Source organism: Podarcis muralis, chromosome 1 (genome assembly GCF_964188315.1).
Source record: "Podarcis muralis chromosome 1, rPodMur119.hap1.1, whole genome shotgun sequence".
NCBI lineage: Eukaryota > Metazoa > Chordata > Lepidosauria > Squamata > Lacertidae > Podarcis > Podarcis muralis.
The window spans coordinates 69,039,403-69,058,880 of record NC_135655.1 but is presented as its reverse complement, the minus strand read 5'-3'; the positions used below and the strand labels follow the sequence as shown (position 1 = coordinate 69,058,880).

Below are 19,478 nucleotides of genomic sequence, written 5' to 3'. Positions count from 1 at the left end.
TGAGAATTTCAGTATGGTGCTTGGTGTGTGTCTGCGATATCAGTGGGGTGTGGAGTTGCGTGAGGCAGAACGTGTAGAAGGGTTTAAGTGTGGGATTTAATGTGGAGCAGGCTATAGCGGATTCAGTGAGCGCTTGACTTTAACACTCATATTGGGGAGATGGTTGGGGGGGTGCATGCAAGGTTATGGGATGTGGTCTCTTAAGAGGTGCCCATAGCGCGCCCCCCCACCCAATGGATGATTCTTCATTTAACCACTGCACCACATTGATATTTCATAACTAAAGGAACAGGCATTGTGCAGAACATCCACTAGTACTGATGGTGGTATGGGACCTTAAACAGTAAGGTTCGAAGGAAAGGAAATGCAGAAAAATACAGTGTGATAATTGCGTTATTAATAGTGGCCATTTTCACGCACACAAATCCAACTGGGTTAATCATGACATCAGTATGCCAATTAACACATGTAGTGTGATTTTTTTTTTAATCCCATTGGTAACATTGACCCTCTTGATCAATTGTAGTTCACCAGTTTTATGTTGCAGTCTCCCTTTAAAGTGCCATTGATCCATTATCGGGGCATTAAGGTCAGGCATGCTGTCCTAGAAAGTTAAAATGCTCTCCAATCCCTTTTTAATATTGCCATTTCTGGTGACAGATTCGTGTCCATTTATTCTTTTGTCTGGCCTGTTTTTTTATATGCAGAAAGTCACTGTGAACAATGAAAAAATGACCTGATGAACAAACATTTACTTTGAAGTTTTTGCTTTTAAGTAGACCAATTGTCTATGAAGTTCTCAACCCATCTAAGCTAATAGTCGCTGCTACATCTTTTAATACAGGGGTAGGAAACCTGTGGTGCTTCAGGTGTTATTGGGACTGACCACTGGCCATGCTTCTCTGGGGCTCATGGGAGTTGAATAACATTGGAGGGCCACAGGTTCCCCGACCCTCTTTAAATACCGGTATATTCCATAAATGAACTGGGTAATGTCTGCTTAAAAAGCAATGCCAATAGATTCCACTGGGTGACCAGGAATTCTAGCTTTTTAAAGAATAAGCCTAAAGGAACAAATCACTCAGCCCTCAGGAGGTGCACAAGTCCCACTCTGCAAGTGGAATGCCTAGGATTTTTAGGATGCAGTTAGTAAATTCTATTAGTTTGACTGTTACTTTGCCAAGATGCAGAGGTTAGCTTCTAACAAGGTTTAAAACAATGGTTTAGTACTTTGGGCTGTCAAACCCAGTCCTATGAATATCTACTTGGGGGGGAAATCCCACTGTGTTCTAAGGGATTTACAGCACGAGTTATACAACTTCAAAGTAAACCTAATTATTCATTTAGTATTGAGGCAGCAGCCAACATCAGAAGAATTCTAATGAATGACATTTGACACAAGTATTTACACAATTTATTAGAAATCATACATACATTAGAAAAAGATGGACTGTACCTCACCATTTGCAGCCTGTGTGTCAAAAGGCCAGAGATTTCTCCATGTTTAGCAATCATAGTGCAGAACGCATTATAATTTACTGACCATCATTTAAAACAAAGCAGATAATCTGTGATTGTGAATCAAGTACCTTATTACAGAATAACTTGTTATTCTTTTTCTTGAAAAATTAATTAGAAGAAACACTAGAGAAAAATATAAACTCTGTCATATAAAAAATCAGACCTCTTTCATATACCCCCACCCCCAAATTCCCACACTGGAGTTCATTCGCTTCCACAGTACACCATGTAGCTCTCACAAATATCTGATGAAGTCAGTGGTTCCGCTGAGACAGTCGGCTGCACATAATTAGCTATTCAGTTTGCACCAAGCATAACTCAGTTTGCACTAAAGAAAGAAGCACCTGTTATTTTCAGGAATATACAAATATTACCACAGTTGTCCGTGCTCGTGACAATTTTTGTTTGTTTGTTAAGGACGCTTACAGCACATCATTTACAAATATCTATCCAAATACATTATTATTATTATTATTATTGCTGATGCGCAGTGAAACATCATTTGCAGTCACTTAAACTTGTGACCAGCTAATTTTGTCCCCTCCAGCATCAGAATCGGGAAAAAAGATGTAGGTGGTGATCTGTGCCGGCATCATAAATAGTCTTTGGATCCATATTTCAGTAGAAATGAATTAATTCTTCTTGTGAAGGAACCTCATTTTATTTCCTGAAATAACACAAATGAGATATCATAGAGTTATTAATATACATTTTAAACCATCAGGAATTCAAAGCAGCACAACTTCTTTTTGGTAAAGAGGTCACAGCCTACAATGCAATCTATATCTTGGTACTGTCTCAGAAATTTAGTTTGAAAAGCAGCATAAAACTCACTACTACCACAATCCTGGTTTATGTAGATGAGATGAAACACAATGATGAAACACTCTTGTTTTATAGTGGTACCTTGGGTTATAGACGCTTCAGGTTACAGACTCCGCTACCCCAGAAATAGTACCTTGGGTTAAGAACTTTGCTTCAGGATGAGAACATAAATTGTGCTCCAGTGGTGCGGCAGGAGTGGGAGGCCCCATTAGCTAAATTGGTACCTCAGGTTAAGAACAGTTTCAGGTTAAGAACGGACCTCCAGAACGAATTAGGTTCTTAACCCGAGGTACCGCTGTATGTCTTAAAATTTATTTTCATGCTCAAACTTTATAATAAAATTAAGAGGAGAACTATCTGACACATACATGGTGTGTGCGCGCACAGGTAACAATTTCTGTGTACAAAGAGGAATGATGTCTTCCTTATCACTACTGTACAATTGTACTGGGTTGACAAGCTTACTGTCTCTGTTTTTTAAAGTCCTCACCACAGCCTCCTCTCCACATCCCATTTAAGGACATATTGTTAAAGTATATTGTTATATCTTTGCCCTCCCTTGATTCTTTTGAAAAGCATGAGCTTTACATTACATGAACTTTATGTTATATGCAATGAATGAATGAAACAAAGTCCCATTTTTTTCCAAAAAATAAAGAGACTGCAATTTTAAGTGTGTTTGGGGGGCAGGTCCTTGACCCTTTGCTGCTTTTCATCTACATGTATAGTTTCTCCCCTCAGTCTAGAGTCTCGCATATACTCTAAAGCAGGGATGGGGCATCCTACAGATGTTATTGGACTCCCATTCTCATCATCCCCACAAACACAAGCATTTCAACAATCTAGAAGCCAAAGAGCTAAATCAATTCTTTCTTTTAAAGAAGCACACCTTCCCTACCTATATTAAAACGGAAACAGTACTATGAATCACATTTTATTTTGCTTATCAGATACAATATATTATAATTTCATTTGATCAACTGAGGCCCTTCTAAAGAATTTTCAGTTGTTGTATGCATTGGATCATGAAGCAAAGCGTGTTACCAGGACTGTTAAATAGGTCAGCACTTTCTGCAGAAGCTAAGCTCTTCCATTACTTGTTAATAAATGTTGCCTTCTCTTGCATATCTACCAGATGCTACAATGAAGAAGCCTCCAGGAAAAAAATGTGCTTTATAATAGGGCCTTTTCTTAGCATTTTTTCAACGTGATGCACATGTTTCAATATTTCAAAGCCTCTGTTTTAAGTTCCTTACCAAGGCCTCGCAGAAACTTATTTACTCCACTTTGTTCAGTGTCTGGAAGCTCTTCCAAATACTGTTCAACCCTCTGTTCAAAGAGACCTGTGGGAAATGGATGAAAGAGAAATATTGGTCTTTTTCCAAGAAAAAGGAGGATCAAGACCTAAGTGCTCTTACTTTTGTGGCAGCCAGAGACCCTTTCTCTCTCTCTCTCTCTCTCTCTCTCTCTCTCACACACACACACACACACACACACACACACACACACCATTTGTTTTCTGAAGGGTATTTCAAAAGCCTTATTTTCAAAAGTTCCATATCTTCATTCATCCCAGCATTCATCAGCCTTTCTCCTGTTAGGAGATGGTGGGTGGGATTGCCAAAGCCTTTTTTCCTAGACACCCGCTCCCTTTAAAAATAAATGCCAAGTGCGTAAGCTGAATGCACACAAGCTAAATGCTTGTAAGTTGCAAGTTATGAGTACTACAATACATTAATAAATGAAAAGGCCATCTCACAGTTGAGAGAACAGGCCTTACCTTTTGCCCTGCATTTTCGGAGTTCTCTATCTTGGATAAACCCAGCAAACATCTGAGATTCCATAAAGACCTCTAAGAAACGGCGGATGCTCTTTGAAGCCACAGATTTGCGGAAAGCTTCTCTTTGGAAGACTCGCTCAGCCTTTTCATTTTGAGTGAGGAAAAGGGAATAGTGTCCGATCGTCTCCACAAAGAAACGGATGAACACTTCTGATACTAATCCATTCAGGGTATTACACTCTGCAAAAAAGAGGAAACAGTATGTAGTAGAACCCACACTAGATGTCTCCTCCCCCAACTCCTGAATACCATTGTGTGTGTTCCTGCAGCTCCCTGTCACTGTAATTGCACATAAACATCCTACATTATTAGGATATTAGAATAGGATGTTCATTATCAGACTATTGTTTAAAATGTCTAAGTGGTATACAACAGATTAGCCAACAAGTGCAAGGGAAAGAATGTTGTATTCAACAGGACATCGCCAAGAGACTGTCCAGAAGCTAGAAGCATCACTCCCACCCCCCCAAAATCATTTGATATACATTTAAAATTCATTTGACGTAAAGACAGCATGCTAGTTTTCTCAATTCTCATAACCAAAGGGCTGTACGAATACCAACAAATGGGGTTGGGTCTTTTGGAGCAGGTTTTTTGAAGACCTTCACTTTGTTCTTCAAACATTATATTCTGGGCATTTTCCTCATTTATCAAAATACCAGTGGGTTTAGAGTGTATACCACAATTATACCAGGAGCCAAGCAAAATGTTTGTTTCCAAACAGCCTTTGCAATATCTTTTTCCCTTGAATGAGAATGCCTTTGAATCTCATGGAGAAACTATTCTGTTTAACTAAGAAAGAAACTGTGAAGGAATGGTCAAACATTAGTATGAAAGGAGCAGCCAGCAGCCAAGGCTGAATTGTTGCCACTCTCAGACTCCAGTAAGTACAAAGCACACCAAGAGGCTCCTGCCGAGTTTCTCTAAACTGATACCCCCACCAAGGTTCAGATCAATATCTGCCCATCTCATGTGGCTAGGTCTGCCAATTGACTGTGGAATGTCTCTTGTCTTGTAAGGTGGACACTTTAAGTTGACTTAAATTCCTCCCTTTAATTTGTAAATAAACAAGTAAGAGACCTTTTCTTCCCTTTTCCTAGTCATAGGATAACTAGCTTGGTTCAAGACAGTATTATTAAATTTATTAAAAAGCCATTTGCATCCTTAAAAAAAAAGGGTAAATGACAAGACACTTTTGCAAGGATGCATGTAGCACAATCTCACGGACATTCATGTAACAAATCAAAATGAGTATCGAGCTCTGCAAAGCCAAGTGTGTGGAAGTCAGCCATTCAGAACCTAAGAAATATTAAAATAGTTCTAAAGTCTCTTTATGGGCTACCAAACACTTCAAGTTCTACAGACAGATGCATCAGTTGTTTTCCAAGGGAAGTCACAATGAGTCAGATCAACACAGCAAGCTGCTCTGAACCAACTGTGGCTCCTGTTTCGCTTCCATTGGGAATAGCACAGCATCCAAGCTTGTAATTAAATTCTTACAAACACAATAAGTGAACCAAAAAAAGAAAAGAAAAACAGTCATGGAAGTCACTCTTCAGAATAGCTGGCTATAGTCAATCAAATGGTTAGCAATGCGTGACAGTGTTGTGGAAAAAAATGTGTGCCATCGTTAAATACTGAATAGTTTACTGTTGTGAAGTACATTTTTTGAAGTTGTTTTTCTTAAAGGATTTTCATAGTTAACAGAGGTACATAAAATGTCTCTGTTTTCAATTCATAGAGTCCTTTCTACAGGTCAGTTACATTCAGCGTGAGAATGTAATGGTGTGTTGTGAAGTACACTTTAAATGTTGAAAAATATATTTTTTTGTAGTTCGCTGATCAGTTTACATACAACATTCTTGTTTCCCTCTTTGGCTTCCAAGAACATATTATTCCCCATCCCACAAAGATTCGACTGTAAACAGGACTTGTTCCCAGCCTCTCTTACCCTCATCTGATTCGCTGTCTGAATCTTGGTTTATTAAATCACTCTTCCTCTCTAGAGCCTGCTCCAGAGCTGCTTGCAATTTCCTAGGCAAAAGTGTGTCTTCGTCATCCATCTGAAGGAGGAAAACAATGAGCAGGCTTATTTCCAATAAAACTCTTTCAGGATTTAGAACTGAGAAACATATCTGATATTTCACACCATGTTGTAAATAAAGCATTAAACTCTTACACTGTGAGACGAGAAAGCAGGCCAAAGCCAGATTTGGCAGTGATGTTGCAGCACCTTGCCCAGGTTTTTGAGGAGAGATGAGGTGTATTGAACATCTGAATTTATGTTGTTGGTTGTTCTATTTGTAATTGAAGTTTTTGTTTTGTTTTATGCTGTTTGAATGTTATTGATTCATTTTGGCTTAGATTGTGTATATCTCTGCCCTGGGACCTTTGGGTGACGGTTTATTGTTTATTGTGAGGTTGACACACCCACCACGTTTTCTCATTCTTAACTGATGGGACAACCTCACAACTCGGCCTGTTAACTCTATTTATGTTTTTCTAATGGGCTATGAAGTTGTTTTGCATATTTCAAGACACACATAAAAAACACACAGTACCTGTCTGATGAAACGATCAGATCCAAGGTTCACCATCAAAGCCTAAAAGGTAATCAACAGAGAAAAGTTTTATCGTGGTGCCTGGAGACATGTTATTGCCTTTACAAGAAAGGGGAGATCTAAATACAAGTTTGACCACCAAATTGAACTTCTAGTGCCATCCAGTGGCTTCAGAGTGTTTGGTATGCACAAATAATGTATAAAGCAGGAACCCAAGCTTGTGGTGTGTGTAGTGTACTGAACATCCACTTCTATGAGAATTAAGCTGAGCGTCTTACATCAGCACTGTGCCCTCCTTATGCTATGGACTAAAACTCTTATGATACCTGATGATTTGGCACGCTGGCTGGGGCTGATGGGATTTTTTGATCCTTCCTTTATTCAAGAAGACACAGTTCCACTAGTATCTGAGAAGGTATTCATATAAACCAGGGGTGGGGAACATTTTTGGCTCCAAATGCCAGATCCTTATTAGGATCAATCAGCCTTGTGAGCCAACTTTGACAGGTGGATGGGCCAACTCTTGAGCTATATGGACCAATGGTCTGACTCAGTATAAGGCAGCTTCCTCAGTTCCTATGACATGGGCCTTCCTATGTTCCTATTGTATTGGAAGAAACCATGTCATTCCGTTTACTCAGACATTACCAGAACAGTAACAGATCCAGACACTCAGAAGCAATTATTATGACTCTCTGATACTGAATGAAGCTACCCTTGTATGTATAAATAGCAATATAATAAGAAATTTGAGAGAGGAGGAGAAGGAGAAGGAGAAGGAGAAGGAGAAGGAGAAGGAGAAGAAGAAGAAGAAGAAGAAGAAGAAGAAGAAGAAGAAGAAGAAGAAGAAGAAACCTGCTTTGCACATGTCACAAACAGTGGCTCAGAATCAGCCCTATCAAAACACCTCTTCCCCTGCTTTCACGACCCATTGAAATAGAACAATGACACCGTCAGGAATGCAGTTGTCCTTAATATTTTCTGGACTGATGTCAATTACCAATGTAGTATCTTCCTCATCCTCTGCTCTCATGTTTGCCATGCTTACACCACAGGAAACCAGTTCTCACACTGAGCTAATTTCGTGATGGATGAAAGTATGTAGAGGAGAATGGATAAACTCAGAATTCAGCTCAGAACAGAACAGTTGTGGGCAACAGTACTTCGACCACATTGCTCCCTAAGCAACAAGCTGCCAATATACCTTCCTAGAATGGTCTGTGTAAATTTACCACTCAATTTTAATGCTCATGATAATTGGTAAGAGCCTATGTATTGATAGTTGCTTCTCCACTCCCATGCATTTGGTAGAAAATACCCAGATATGTCATAAGAGTTCGATTCAGGCGTGCTCCTCATATGTCAAGCTCACATGGGAGCAAGGTGAGCAGAAATGAGAGGGCTACACCCATCGCCTTCCAACTCAGGGAGTACAACAATGTGAAGTGGAGGATTCTGAATTGTGCAAAGAGCTTCCATGAGTAGAGGAGGTCCCTTGCTCTACAGGACCATGAGTTGGAAGACGATGGGAAAAGTGACACAATGGCACAGCTTAGCATGCTCAACTGCTTACATTGTAGGGTTTGCATATGAGCAGAATGCCCAAATAGAACTAAGATTCTACATCTGTCCTGGACAAACTTGCTTCTTTTAAAATGGTCTGTTTCTCTACCGTAGTCCATTTTTGCAGGTGTTACAGGCAGAAATACAATTTAAAAAATGAGTGCTTCCACCTCATAAGGATGTAAGAATACAAGCTTATCGAAATCAATGAGTTGCAATTCTGATCACCTATCCCAAAATTGGCATTTCAGTGTTATGCTCACTCTAGCAGAGTTGGAGAACCTCAAGATCAGTAGCCAAATGTGTCCTCTATGCCTCTCTATCTGGCCTCTGTAACACCACCCTGTTCCCAGGCCAATCCCCCCTACCAGCCCTGCTTTGCACCCCAATGAGTGTTTTTGCCTGCCTAGAATTTAGCCTTGAACTCTCATGTTGTCTTTTGCTTACCTGGATAGAGTGGTGTATGTGGAAACTAGCCTACTAGAAAAAGTGAGATTCACTGCTTGGCACACTTTTGCCTCTGGCCCTACATACCCCTGGCATTTGGACATCAGAAGGTTGTCCAGAAGGGAATATGGTCCATGGGCTGAAAATGGTTCCCTGCCCCTGCAGTTACAGCTTGCATATCAATGAGGAGGAACCTTTCAGAGATGTAATGGCATTGTTTCCCATCAGTTGCAAGTGAGGACTGAAGCACAAAGGTTTGTTAAATCTATTGCAGAGTTCTTTCCTGGGAATTTCACTTACAATGAACTATAGACTCCATTCCTACCTCTTCTACTGGTAGCTCCTTTAGTTTAGGCAGTGAGTTGGAAAGCAATCCAACCAGAAACGGAGTAGGGCAGCAGACAATGTCAATCATGGAAGAAGGCAGGACAGGAATGAATGTGTGTTGCCAGGAGAAGGGGTACAGCAAAGCCACTACCGCATGAGAGCAGCTGGACAAGGTGCTGAGGACAAAACAGAATGGACATTAGCATGTGCTTTAACAAACAAACAAAACTTTCTGCTTGCTTCTTAATAAAAGTCGGGACACTTCCAGTTTGTCACTATATTCAGACGGGGTTAAATCACATACCAGCAAATTCAGGTTGTACACTTCCCCAAAGGATGTAACTTTCTACGATAAGGAAAGGGACCAGAAAATGCACTGGAAAATATGGGATAACATTTGCTTTTGTGCAATGTCATCTAACCTCCCCACAAACAAATCCGAATGAGTGCTCATTAAATAGCTGGTGTCACTGAATCTCCCTGCAAACAAGTCTGGATGAACGTTCAATAAACCACTTGTCTGGATGCACACTCAAAGAAAAGAGAACACCCTACATTCACGCACCACAAAATGGTCTTCAGGATGACTTTGCACATTATCCAAATCCAATCTTTCCTGCTTAGTCAAAAGTCATCACCAGTCACCAATTTATGGAAGCCCACCTGGTGTAAACCTGCCACAGTTTAACCCCTGGCAACAATTATATTGTTTCCCTAGACAATTGGACAGCCCCATTGATATGATATATTGTCCTGCTAATCTGTTTATAACAGCCTTATATGATTTTATTATTGTATTTTTAAATTTTTCTTGCAAATTATTTCAGGACTTCTTCTCTTTTAACCAGGAAACACTGTATAAATTTAATAAACCTAATCAGTAATACAGCAAAAGAGTAAAAGAAAAAGGGAGGCACAGTTCAAAATATATCATTGAAACACTTTAATAGCATACAATATTCTAAAAATCACTTTCACTAGTTCAGCATCCTTTATAGTGTATCCAGATTCAGCTAGAGAAAATGCTGGCCAAACAATAAGAGAGTGGACAAATTTTGTTTTTGAAAAGTAAATCAATTAATTACATATACACTTCAACATTTTTCAGGGAAAAGCAATGGGACAATTACTGTATTGAGCACAGCTTAGGGTTAATATGGTAAAGGAGTGAACCCATTCAAAATCAGTATCTGAGAACAAGATTCTAGCTACCACATGGTACGCCAGCCTCCCTGTTATGAGTTGAAACTAATCTGCCAAAGTTGGCAGCTCTAGTAAATGACAGGATGATTGTTTACCTACTGTTTACCTACTGGATTAAATTACGGTATCCTACGGAAATAGTCTGAAGCTTTCAAAGTTAACACTGATTAGTATCCCGACTAGGTTAAATCAGTCACTAAGCTGATAGCCATGATAGGATTTTTTGTCTAGTCTTGATAGGATTTTGTTGTTGTTTGGGAGTGAAGAAAGCATTGGACTTGGTGGGACATGTTACCCATAAATGAGGGGGAAAGAAGCATGAACCTCACTTCCAGTGTAACATGTAGATGGAGAAATTGCACATCTCCCCCAGAATGAGATGTGTATGCTTCCAGAAGTGGAGCAGCCCATACATCTTAATAAATGAGTTGCCTGTTGATCTTAAACCAAAAGTGCAAAGAAGTGTTTGCTATCCCCACATGCTCTCACATAACACATCACTGAGGTCCAGTGCCGAGGGCCTTCTGGCGGTTAACTCACTGCGAGAAGCCAAGTTACTGGGAACCAGGCAGAGGGCCTTCTCGGTAGTGGCACCCGCCCTGTGGAATGCCCTCCCACCAGATGTCAAAGAGAAAAACAACTACCAGACTTTTAGAAGACATCTGAAGGCAGCCCTGTTTAGGGAAGCTTTTAATGTTTAATAGGTTATTGTATTTTAATATTCTGTTGGAAGCCGCCCAGAGTGGCTGGGGAAATTTATTATAAATAATAATAATAATACCGTATTTTTTGCTCTATAAGACTCACTTTTTCCCTCCTAAAAAGTAAGGGGAAATGTGTGTGCGTCTTATGGAGCGAATACAGGCTGCGCAGCTATCCCAGAAGCCAGAACAGCAAGAGGGATTGCTGCTTTCACTGCGCAGCGATCCCTCTTGCTGTTCTGGCTTCTGAGATTCAAAGTACTTTTTTTTCTTGTTTTCCTCCTCCAAAAACTAGGTGCGTCTTGTGGTCTGGTGCGTCTTATAGAGTGAAAAATACGGTAATCAATTCATTCAGCTAGTGGTTTGTCAAGGACAATTGCCACTAAGAACATTGAAAGGAGGGTTCCTATTGCCCTGCTTCCAGCAGGGTCATCTGCCACCTTCAACAGCTAGCCTGACACGCCTTTTCCCAGTTTGAAGATGCAATGAATGGGGAAATTATGCCTGTTGAATTTCTGCCTGCCATGCAGATGACAAAGGAATCCTACCAAGGATAAACAGTGGGTAATCAAGGCTCTTATTAGCTTAACGGCTGATGCTTTCTATTTCAAACTGTGCAGCAATTTTCATTATTTCCCCATTCAACTAGCCTCCTCTTCATACAAATCCATATACTGTATATCCTTGCTTACATTTTTCACAACATCTGTAAGCAATGGAAGAACACCTTGTCCTTGACCAGCACAGCACAGTCTGAGAACTGGAAAGCCACAGTTCCTGCTGCCCTTGACTTTGAGGGCAGTTTCATTTGTTCTCAAGTTCTTCCATCTGCAGGATATGCTCCATCTTCAGAGCACTTTCCATTGAAAGGCACTTCAGAAACCTCTGTGCACTCAAAAAAGCCCTCACTGCTATGCTTTGCTATCACATTCTTTGGAAATCCCCTGCTAACAACATGCTTTTACCCAGAGTGCCTTCCCAGTAGTCTTCTTTGGAAGGCTACAATAAAATAGCTTTTTTTTTGTCCAATCTGCTTTAGGATAACAAAAAAAAGGAAAGGACTTTTATTTCAAGAACCACCACTTTAACATGTGATGCTTTGTGCAGAGGTGAGGGTGGGGATTTTTTCTTCCTGAAGTTAAGACAGAAACACTCGTGCCAAGATCTGAGCAACTTACGATAATTTTTAGTCACAGTTAAAACTTGTTTAAGCAAATATGCTTGAACAAGTTTTAACTGTGATGAAGGTTAGCTCAAATGTCATGGTCTGGATTGAATTCCAAGTGTGTTGTCACCTTAAGTTTGTGAAGAAAATCCCTCACAAAGCTTTCTTCCACAAGAATACTTTTCATTTCAGAGAGTTATGAATTCACTAAACGAGTTTTTACATGAAAATGCTGTGTGGTCAATTAACCATCTATTTATTGACATGCAAGGCCTTTTCAAGACCCTAGATGGCATCAGACTTCTGTTTGAAGACTCCTTTGCCAACTCTCTAAGCAAAAACCATGTAAAAGACCACACAAGACCATTTGCTCAGCAATAGCAACTGGAGCTATGTGCCAACAGGAGAAAAGCTTCTGTGTGCTAGGTTGTAAACTATGCAATGTCACAGTAGAACTCTTAGGGGCACATATGTCAGATTTCTCCAGCAATCATAGTGGGTTTGCAGACCACAAAGGCACTGGCGTGCCATGCACTCATGAACCAGATGAGAACTGTGCTGATCCAATGTATTTAAGGGAAATTAGTGGAGAAATGTAGTGGGGAGGACAGCTACTATTACTAGTTCCTGATGGGAAATACCCTGTCAGAATCATGTGCAGCTTCCAGCACAGATGCCAGCAACTAGTTATCTACCAATGATAAAATGACATTTGATCCAGCTCTTGGTCAGAATGGGAGGACTCTTAGCTCAGTGGTAGTAGAGGTTAAGCCTGGGTGGAATGAGGTTGCACTTCTCTTGGCAGAGCAGGGACATGGCTTGAGGGTACTCCTGTTCCTGCATTCCCAGGTGTTGTCCAAGAGTGCTTTTGCCCAGCTCTGGCAGGTGTATCAACTGCTCTTGTTTTGGGAGAAGACAGACTTGGTCTTGGTACGCAAGCCTGCTGTGAGGCCTGAGGTGGGAGTCTTGTTAGAATAACGTTATAAACTCAAACAAAAAAGCAGCCAGTCCCTGGCAGGGACCCCCAGCCAGCTTAGCCCTCCAAGGCCCGGGGCAAGTGTACCTGTCTCTCCCCCCCCCCCCCCCCGCCCTCCAGCATGGGCCTGTCTCTCCACAGGCCTGACTACACTACTGCAAGATGCTCTATCTTCAGGTAGCTCAAAATGCAGCTGACCAGGGGGGTTGGTAGAGCATGTGACTCCTTTATTACCTCAGCTGCAGTGGCATCCTGTCTGTTTCTAGACACAATCCAAAGTGCTGGCTATTGACTTTAAAGCCCTTTAAAGCTGGAGTCAGGTTACCAGGAGAGGCGCTCTTGGGTGCTCCACTCCCATTCCAAGCACACCTGGTTGGGACACATGTGAGGAGTTTCTCAGTAGTGACAACCACTTTCTGGAATTCTCTGCCTTGGGGGACCCACTTGGTTCCTTCTCCAGTAGTATTTTGACACCTCCTGAAAACATTTCTGTTTAGGCAGCCTTTGGCCTACACATTTTTTTAATTTTGCCAGGCCTCTTCTTTCCCAAGCGTTTGGTTTTGCTCTTTTTCCCCTCCTGCTCATTTCTTAGCTTCTCAGTTTTTTCTTCTGAGCCTTGTTACATGTTTTAAGCACCCTGAGTGGTTCAGTTTTCAACTGACAAGTAGCATATGAATATTCTTAACAAAAACAGCCTTGTTGCGAGGATGGAATGGGGAGGGGGAAATCCTTTCCCACCACTTAGAGTCCCTTGGGGAAAATAAATACAATAAATAAATAAAATGTAAGATCCAGCAATCCCTCATTAACCTGGGAACACCCTTGCCCAATGGATTTTCCCAATCTGCTTTAGTAAAAAAGGCAGATCTGTCTCTACTGAAATGGATTTGGTACCACACAGAGCTCTGGGTGAAGGCAACTGACTTTCATGACCTTGCCTACCTACACAAAGATTAATGCTGCGTTCTTAGCAAACATTTCCCTCCTAGTACTGCTATCCAACATGTGATGTGCTAGCCTTGACTCTTATCTTGCTGAATAGTGTATTTGATTTAAAAACAAACAAAACACCACCATCTGATTCAGGAAAAGAAAATGTGGAGCATACTTCACAGGCTTCCAGGCATAATCCTTTAACTCGCTTTTAATGACTGTGGAAGTTTCAAGTGTAACTGGTCAAGTCAATAAGCAAATGGAACTAAAGTGAGAACCATGTTAATCTAAAAGCAGGAACACAAACATTCCTTAGTGCTCAGCACATACTCCTTGCTTTCTATAGAATGCCCTTTTGTAACCTGCCCTCCTCTTGAAGGCAGGGCTATGATGTAAATCAGAAACAACATCCTCTCTCTCATGGGCAATTCCCACGCTTGGGGAACTTTTTGCTTTGGGCCACTTCACTAGATTCCCCCCCCCCCCATGAATTGTCCAATGCACAGAGCCGCTGCGAGACAACTGGGTAGTAAACATGTGATCCAAGGCAGTTATACATGCATGACAACTTTTTTTCTTTTCTTTATTTACTTCCAGAGGAGTAGTTGCATTAGTCGACTGCAACAAAATGAACAAAGATTTACATCTTAAAGATCAACAGATTTATTGCAGCATAAATTGTTGTAGGCTGGAGCTTATGAATGGAGAAATGGATTTTGGTTCATGAAAGGTTCGACACAAAAGAAATGTTAGCCTTTAACTTGCCAGAAGATATGCTGTTGCTTTCTTTGTTTTTGGTTTGATAAGAAAAGAGGTTCGCTAGATTGGAATATTTAAGATCTGAGTAGCTTTGCAGGTGGTTTTGTACAAATCCAAGATTTGTACTCTTTGGGCACATCTGCCTGGGAGCCTTCCAAACTGGTTAGCCTAGTACTTAGTACTAAACCAAAAAGTAGCAAGAAAAGAAAAGGGTACTCTGTTGTACAGGTTCTGCACATTCCTTTATGTTAATTGTGCCACCCAGACAGACAGCCTGGCAACAGTTCTCCAGCCAATATTGCCGCCAACTGCGGAGTCCTCTCCTTTTACTTATTGGTTGATTATGGAAATAACCTTGCTGCATTGGCATCTTTTACACATATAATTAAAAAAACAGGGCTGGTAGGCTGAATTGTAACTTTGTATGCTTGTATGCCTCTTTAGCATATCTCGTAGTGAGTACCTGGACTGAATGTCTTTTTGAATGGAGAACAAAGATCTTTTTGTAGCGTATAAAACTGTAGACATTTGAAACTCCATTAACTTGGACAATTTAACTTATCATGATACTTAGCTATACTTGGTTGTTTATATTGTAAGCATAGAAGTCATGGGGCAGTTAAGAAGGGTGTGTGTGTGTTACAGGTGCCTCATGCTGGCATAGTAATGGAATAAACATCTAGCCCAGATGTGGTCCAATTTATATGCGCAAACTGAGATGTGGTTGGAGCCTGAACTGCCTCCGTGCATTACAACCAACTGCATTACAACCAATTTGGGTCCTCACCAAAAGCTGAACTAGGGCTCTTCTCAGCAGGTCATTATATGCCAATTGCCATTCAACGTGGGAGCCGGTTGAAGTTAAATCCTTCGAAGACAGAGGTCCTCTGGCTGGGACGGGACGATATGAGATTGAGGGGGCAACTCCCTTCTCTTGCGGGGGTGCAATTAGTGCCAGCACCGTCCGTTAAGAGTTTGGGTGTAATCTTCGATACCTCCCTCTCCATGGAGGCGCAGATTGCAGCTATAACAAAGGCGGCATTTTTTCATCTCCGCCAAGCTAAGCAGTTGGCTCCTTACCTCTCTCGCTCTGACCTAGCCACTGTGATCCACGCGACGGTCACCTCCAGACTGGATTATTGTAACTCGCTCTACGTGGGGCTGCCCTTGAGACTGACCCAGAAACTCCAGCGGGTGCAGAATGCCGCAGCGAGACTCCTTACGGGGTCTTCGCTGCGAGATCACATTCATCCGGTGCTATACCAGCTGCACTGGCTCCCGGTGGAGTACAGGATCAGGTTTAAGGTGCTGGTTTTAACCTTTAAAGCCCTATACGGCCTAGGACCCTCGTACCTACGGGACCGCCTCTCCTGGTATGCCCCACAGAGGAACTTACGGTCTTCAAATAAAAACATCTTGAAGGTCCCAGGCCACAGAGAGGTTAGGCTGGCCTCAACTAGAGCCAGAGCTTTTTCGACTGCGGCTCCAACCTGGTGGAATGCCCTGTCGCAAGAGACAAGGGCCCTGCAGGACTTGACATCTTTTCGCAGGGCCTGTAAGACAGAGCTGTTCCACCAGGCCTTTGGTCAGGGCGCAGCCTGACTCCCTCCTTTGGCAATCTCTACAAAGCTTTAGTCTATGGTTGCCATCAATTTGTATTTTAATTAATTTTTAGAATGTATTTATAATGTTGTACTGTTTTAGTGTTGTTAGCCGCCCTGAGCCCGGCTTCGGCTGGGGAGGGCGGGATATAAATAAAATTTATTATTATTATTATTATTCTGCAAACCACCAAAGGCCTTCCTAAAGTGGGCTGAATGATGGGATATAAAATCATGGTCTATGGTTGTGATGAACTGCTCCCAATGCTTCTTCACCACAAGTACATTTTGAACTGCAGTTGAAAACAAGCGGTTTCCAAGTAGGCTCACCAAGGATGCAATTGGTCTTCAAGGAGGGGTCTTTCACATGAAAATTCAAGGCCTTGCAATGAGCAAGAATTTGTTTACAACTGTAGTCCAAAGGGGATGCCACCTCAGGCGATCTATAATCCGCAAGCCACTTAAAACCATGGTAAGATGGTCAGCATCAGTTCAGTGCCCTGAAGTTATGTCCAATTTCAACTTAAGGCAGACATACTGTAGGTCTAACTTCTAATTCTGGTCCCATGGGACACCAGATTAGAAGCATGAGACCCATTGTTGTTTCTTTCTGTACTCAAATTGTAAAAATGACATGCCATACATATTTTGTTAAAAAAATGCTTCCCCTTGAAAATATCAAAATAAGAGCATGAGTCATTGTTGCTACCCATGAAAGAAAAAATGCCAGTTAAAAAATGCTGAGTGAATAGCTGTAACCGTGAGAAAAGTCCCCAAGTTACAGAATATGCTAACACATGCATTCAGGGACAATGGTGATATTCAAAGTCAAAGAACTGAATGCACAGATTAGGAGAAAACCACAGCAGAAGATGATGGGACGACATTTACAGGAATCTAGGATACTGGGGGATATTTAATGAATAATGTTTCAGATACGGGGTGGGAGAGGAAACAAAAGCTGAATATTTCACAACACAAAAGGATTTTTAAGAGCAACTAATTGTCATGCGATATGTCCTAGGATATAATGCAAGCACGTGTTGTAGGCCACTTCATCATCCTGGGGGTTGTTGATTAGGGCTCTACTTCTGAGTTTTGTTGCAGTTAAGTTATTCCCTTGCTGAATAGTCGCAATAATCTGGACAGGCAACATCTGCACACTACAGTCTGCCAGCCACATGGTCTCCTAAATGCTTACCAAGCTAACTATTTCTACAATCCTAGATGGACAAAACAGGTAGTTTTATCGTGCTGTTGGTGACCTGATGAACACAGCTGGTGGGCTGCATTCCACTTGGTGGATCACAAATTTTGCATCCAGCAGTGAATTGTAAATGGGACTCTAAGATCTAATTTGCATATTTTATTTGAGAATTACTTTTTATTTTGTGTAATAAGAAATTTTGGTGGATTTGACCATGGTTTTACTGCATATGTTGCCATGGACTTCGGCTAGCACAATAAAAACATTTTTTGAAAAAAGTCGTGCATCCCCTGACAATATGTTTTTCTAAGGATTTTTGTTCATTTGATTTTTACGAAACAGGGAATATATGAAAAATGCAATCTTTCATACAGGCAGGGGAGAAGCTATGGCCATTGTCACTGTATACTGGGTACGGATATCAGGTGTTGGCTGGGCCAAGGTCTTGAAGATCCTGGCTACATTATACTGAGACTTAGGGCAGTTCTACAAAAAGGTCATGATCCTAAATTCAATCCATTGTTTCACAAACTGAACAGCCATTTGATGTCCTAAAAGACCCAAACTGCTTGTGTGGGCATTTGGAGCTCCAACGGTGGCCCCACAAACAAAACTCTATGCCAGGGGTCGGCAAAGTTTTTGTGGCTTGGGCTAGTTCATGGTCCCGCAGACACCACAGTGGGCTGGAGTGCACACGCATGCGCAAACACTATTTCCGACGCTCCTTCTGGCGCGGAGGAGGCGTGCACAGCTTCCCATTGGCTGCAGGAGCTTCCTGCAGCCAATGGGAAGCTGGCCAGCATCGCAGAAGGTGGTCCCCGCTCTGCTCTGCACAGGTTTAGTGTGGTGCACGGGAGCCGACCGAGCAGGTGGCGGGGGTCCATGGGCCTTAGGTTGCCGACCCCTGCTCTATGCTGTCAAAAACTCCTCATCCCCACTCAGCCTTAATATTCTTATTCAGGTCTGAGTGGCTGGAAGCGGAGAAGAAGAAAAAAGTCTTCCTTCTATTCTGCAAACAAGGAAACATCTGCATTCACACACCCATTCCATGCCACCTTAACCAAACAGAATGCAGCAGCAGCAGCCCATCTGGCAGTCAGACAGCAGCAGATTTGCTCTGCATTTTGCTTTGCTTTTTGGATGGCCTGGGGATTGGGGGCATCCGAATTCACTCAACAAAATATGTGGGATGGGTTCCGGTTGAGGGCAACGTCATGTGAACAACACCTATAAATTCTGGACTCAAACAGCCTCAAACTCATGATAAAGTCCAGTGAGGACAAGCCCTGATACAACCACCATCAGAAACATTGCTGGAGTTTAACCAGCCCTATGCTAAGATTCCCCCAGTAAATGATATGGGGAAAACTGAATGCTTGCAGGGCAGGCTGAAGTGGTCTCACATGAATTGGTATGCTGGCTTGATTGCAGGGAGCGAGCTTCATGTGACAAACTGCAGAGCACAAAGGTTTGGATGATAAAGCTGGGGTAGGGGGCATGGAGTGAGGAGGAAGTACATACTTTCCACATCACATCAGCCAATTATCAACTATCCCCTTGTACAAAACGGTTTTAACTATGGCTACAATGTAAAGAATAAACTTTCAGTTCCTTCATCCTGCTACTAAGTATTCCCCCCCATGAATGTAAGCCAACATAAACTTCACGTTGAAAAGACATGAGTCATGTATAAGGATTTATCTAGTTGGGCATTGTGCACTAAGGATTTAGCAAAATCAAATGTGCTGTCATGCTTGGTGAGAATTGTAGACTTCACACTATAATAATAATGATCTCTGAAATTTCTGTTATGTTTCTCTGTCATCATGTAACAGAGCTTCTCTACTGG

General features: G+C 41.7%; 1 protein-coding gene across 6 annotated transcripts in view; it reads right to left on the bottom strand.

The window, feature by feature from the left end:
- Positions 1 to 1,386: 1,386 nt before the first annotated feature.
- The window catches only part of DENND2B (DENN domain containing 2B), a 151,455-nt gene continuing 133,363 nt past the window's right edge, over positions 1,387 to 19,478 (bottom strand). For all 6 annotated transcript variants that reach the window (XM_077930615.1, XM_077930618.1, XM_077930612.1 and 3 more), the window contains 6 exons: positions 9,083 to 9,260; positions 6,748 to 6,789; positions 6,138 to 6,249; positions 4,127 to 4,366; positions 3,603 to 3,689; positions 1,387 to 2,188 (listed from right to left, as the gene is read on the bottom strand). In XM_077930615.1, coding sequence (XP_077786741.1) covers positions 2,154 to 2,188; positions 3,603 to 3,689; positions 4,127 to 4,366; positions 6,138 to 6,249; positions 6,748 to 6,789; positions 9,083 to 9,260 — 694 coding nt within the window. In that variant the 3' untranslated portion in view covers positions 1,387 to 2,153. The remainder of the gene's footprint in view (positions 2,189 to 3,602; positions 3,690 to 4,126; positions 4,367 to 6,137; positions 6,250 to 6,747; positions 6,790 to 9,082; positions 9,261 to 19,478) is intronic.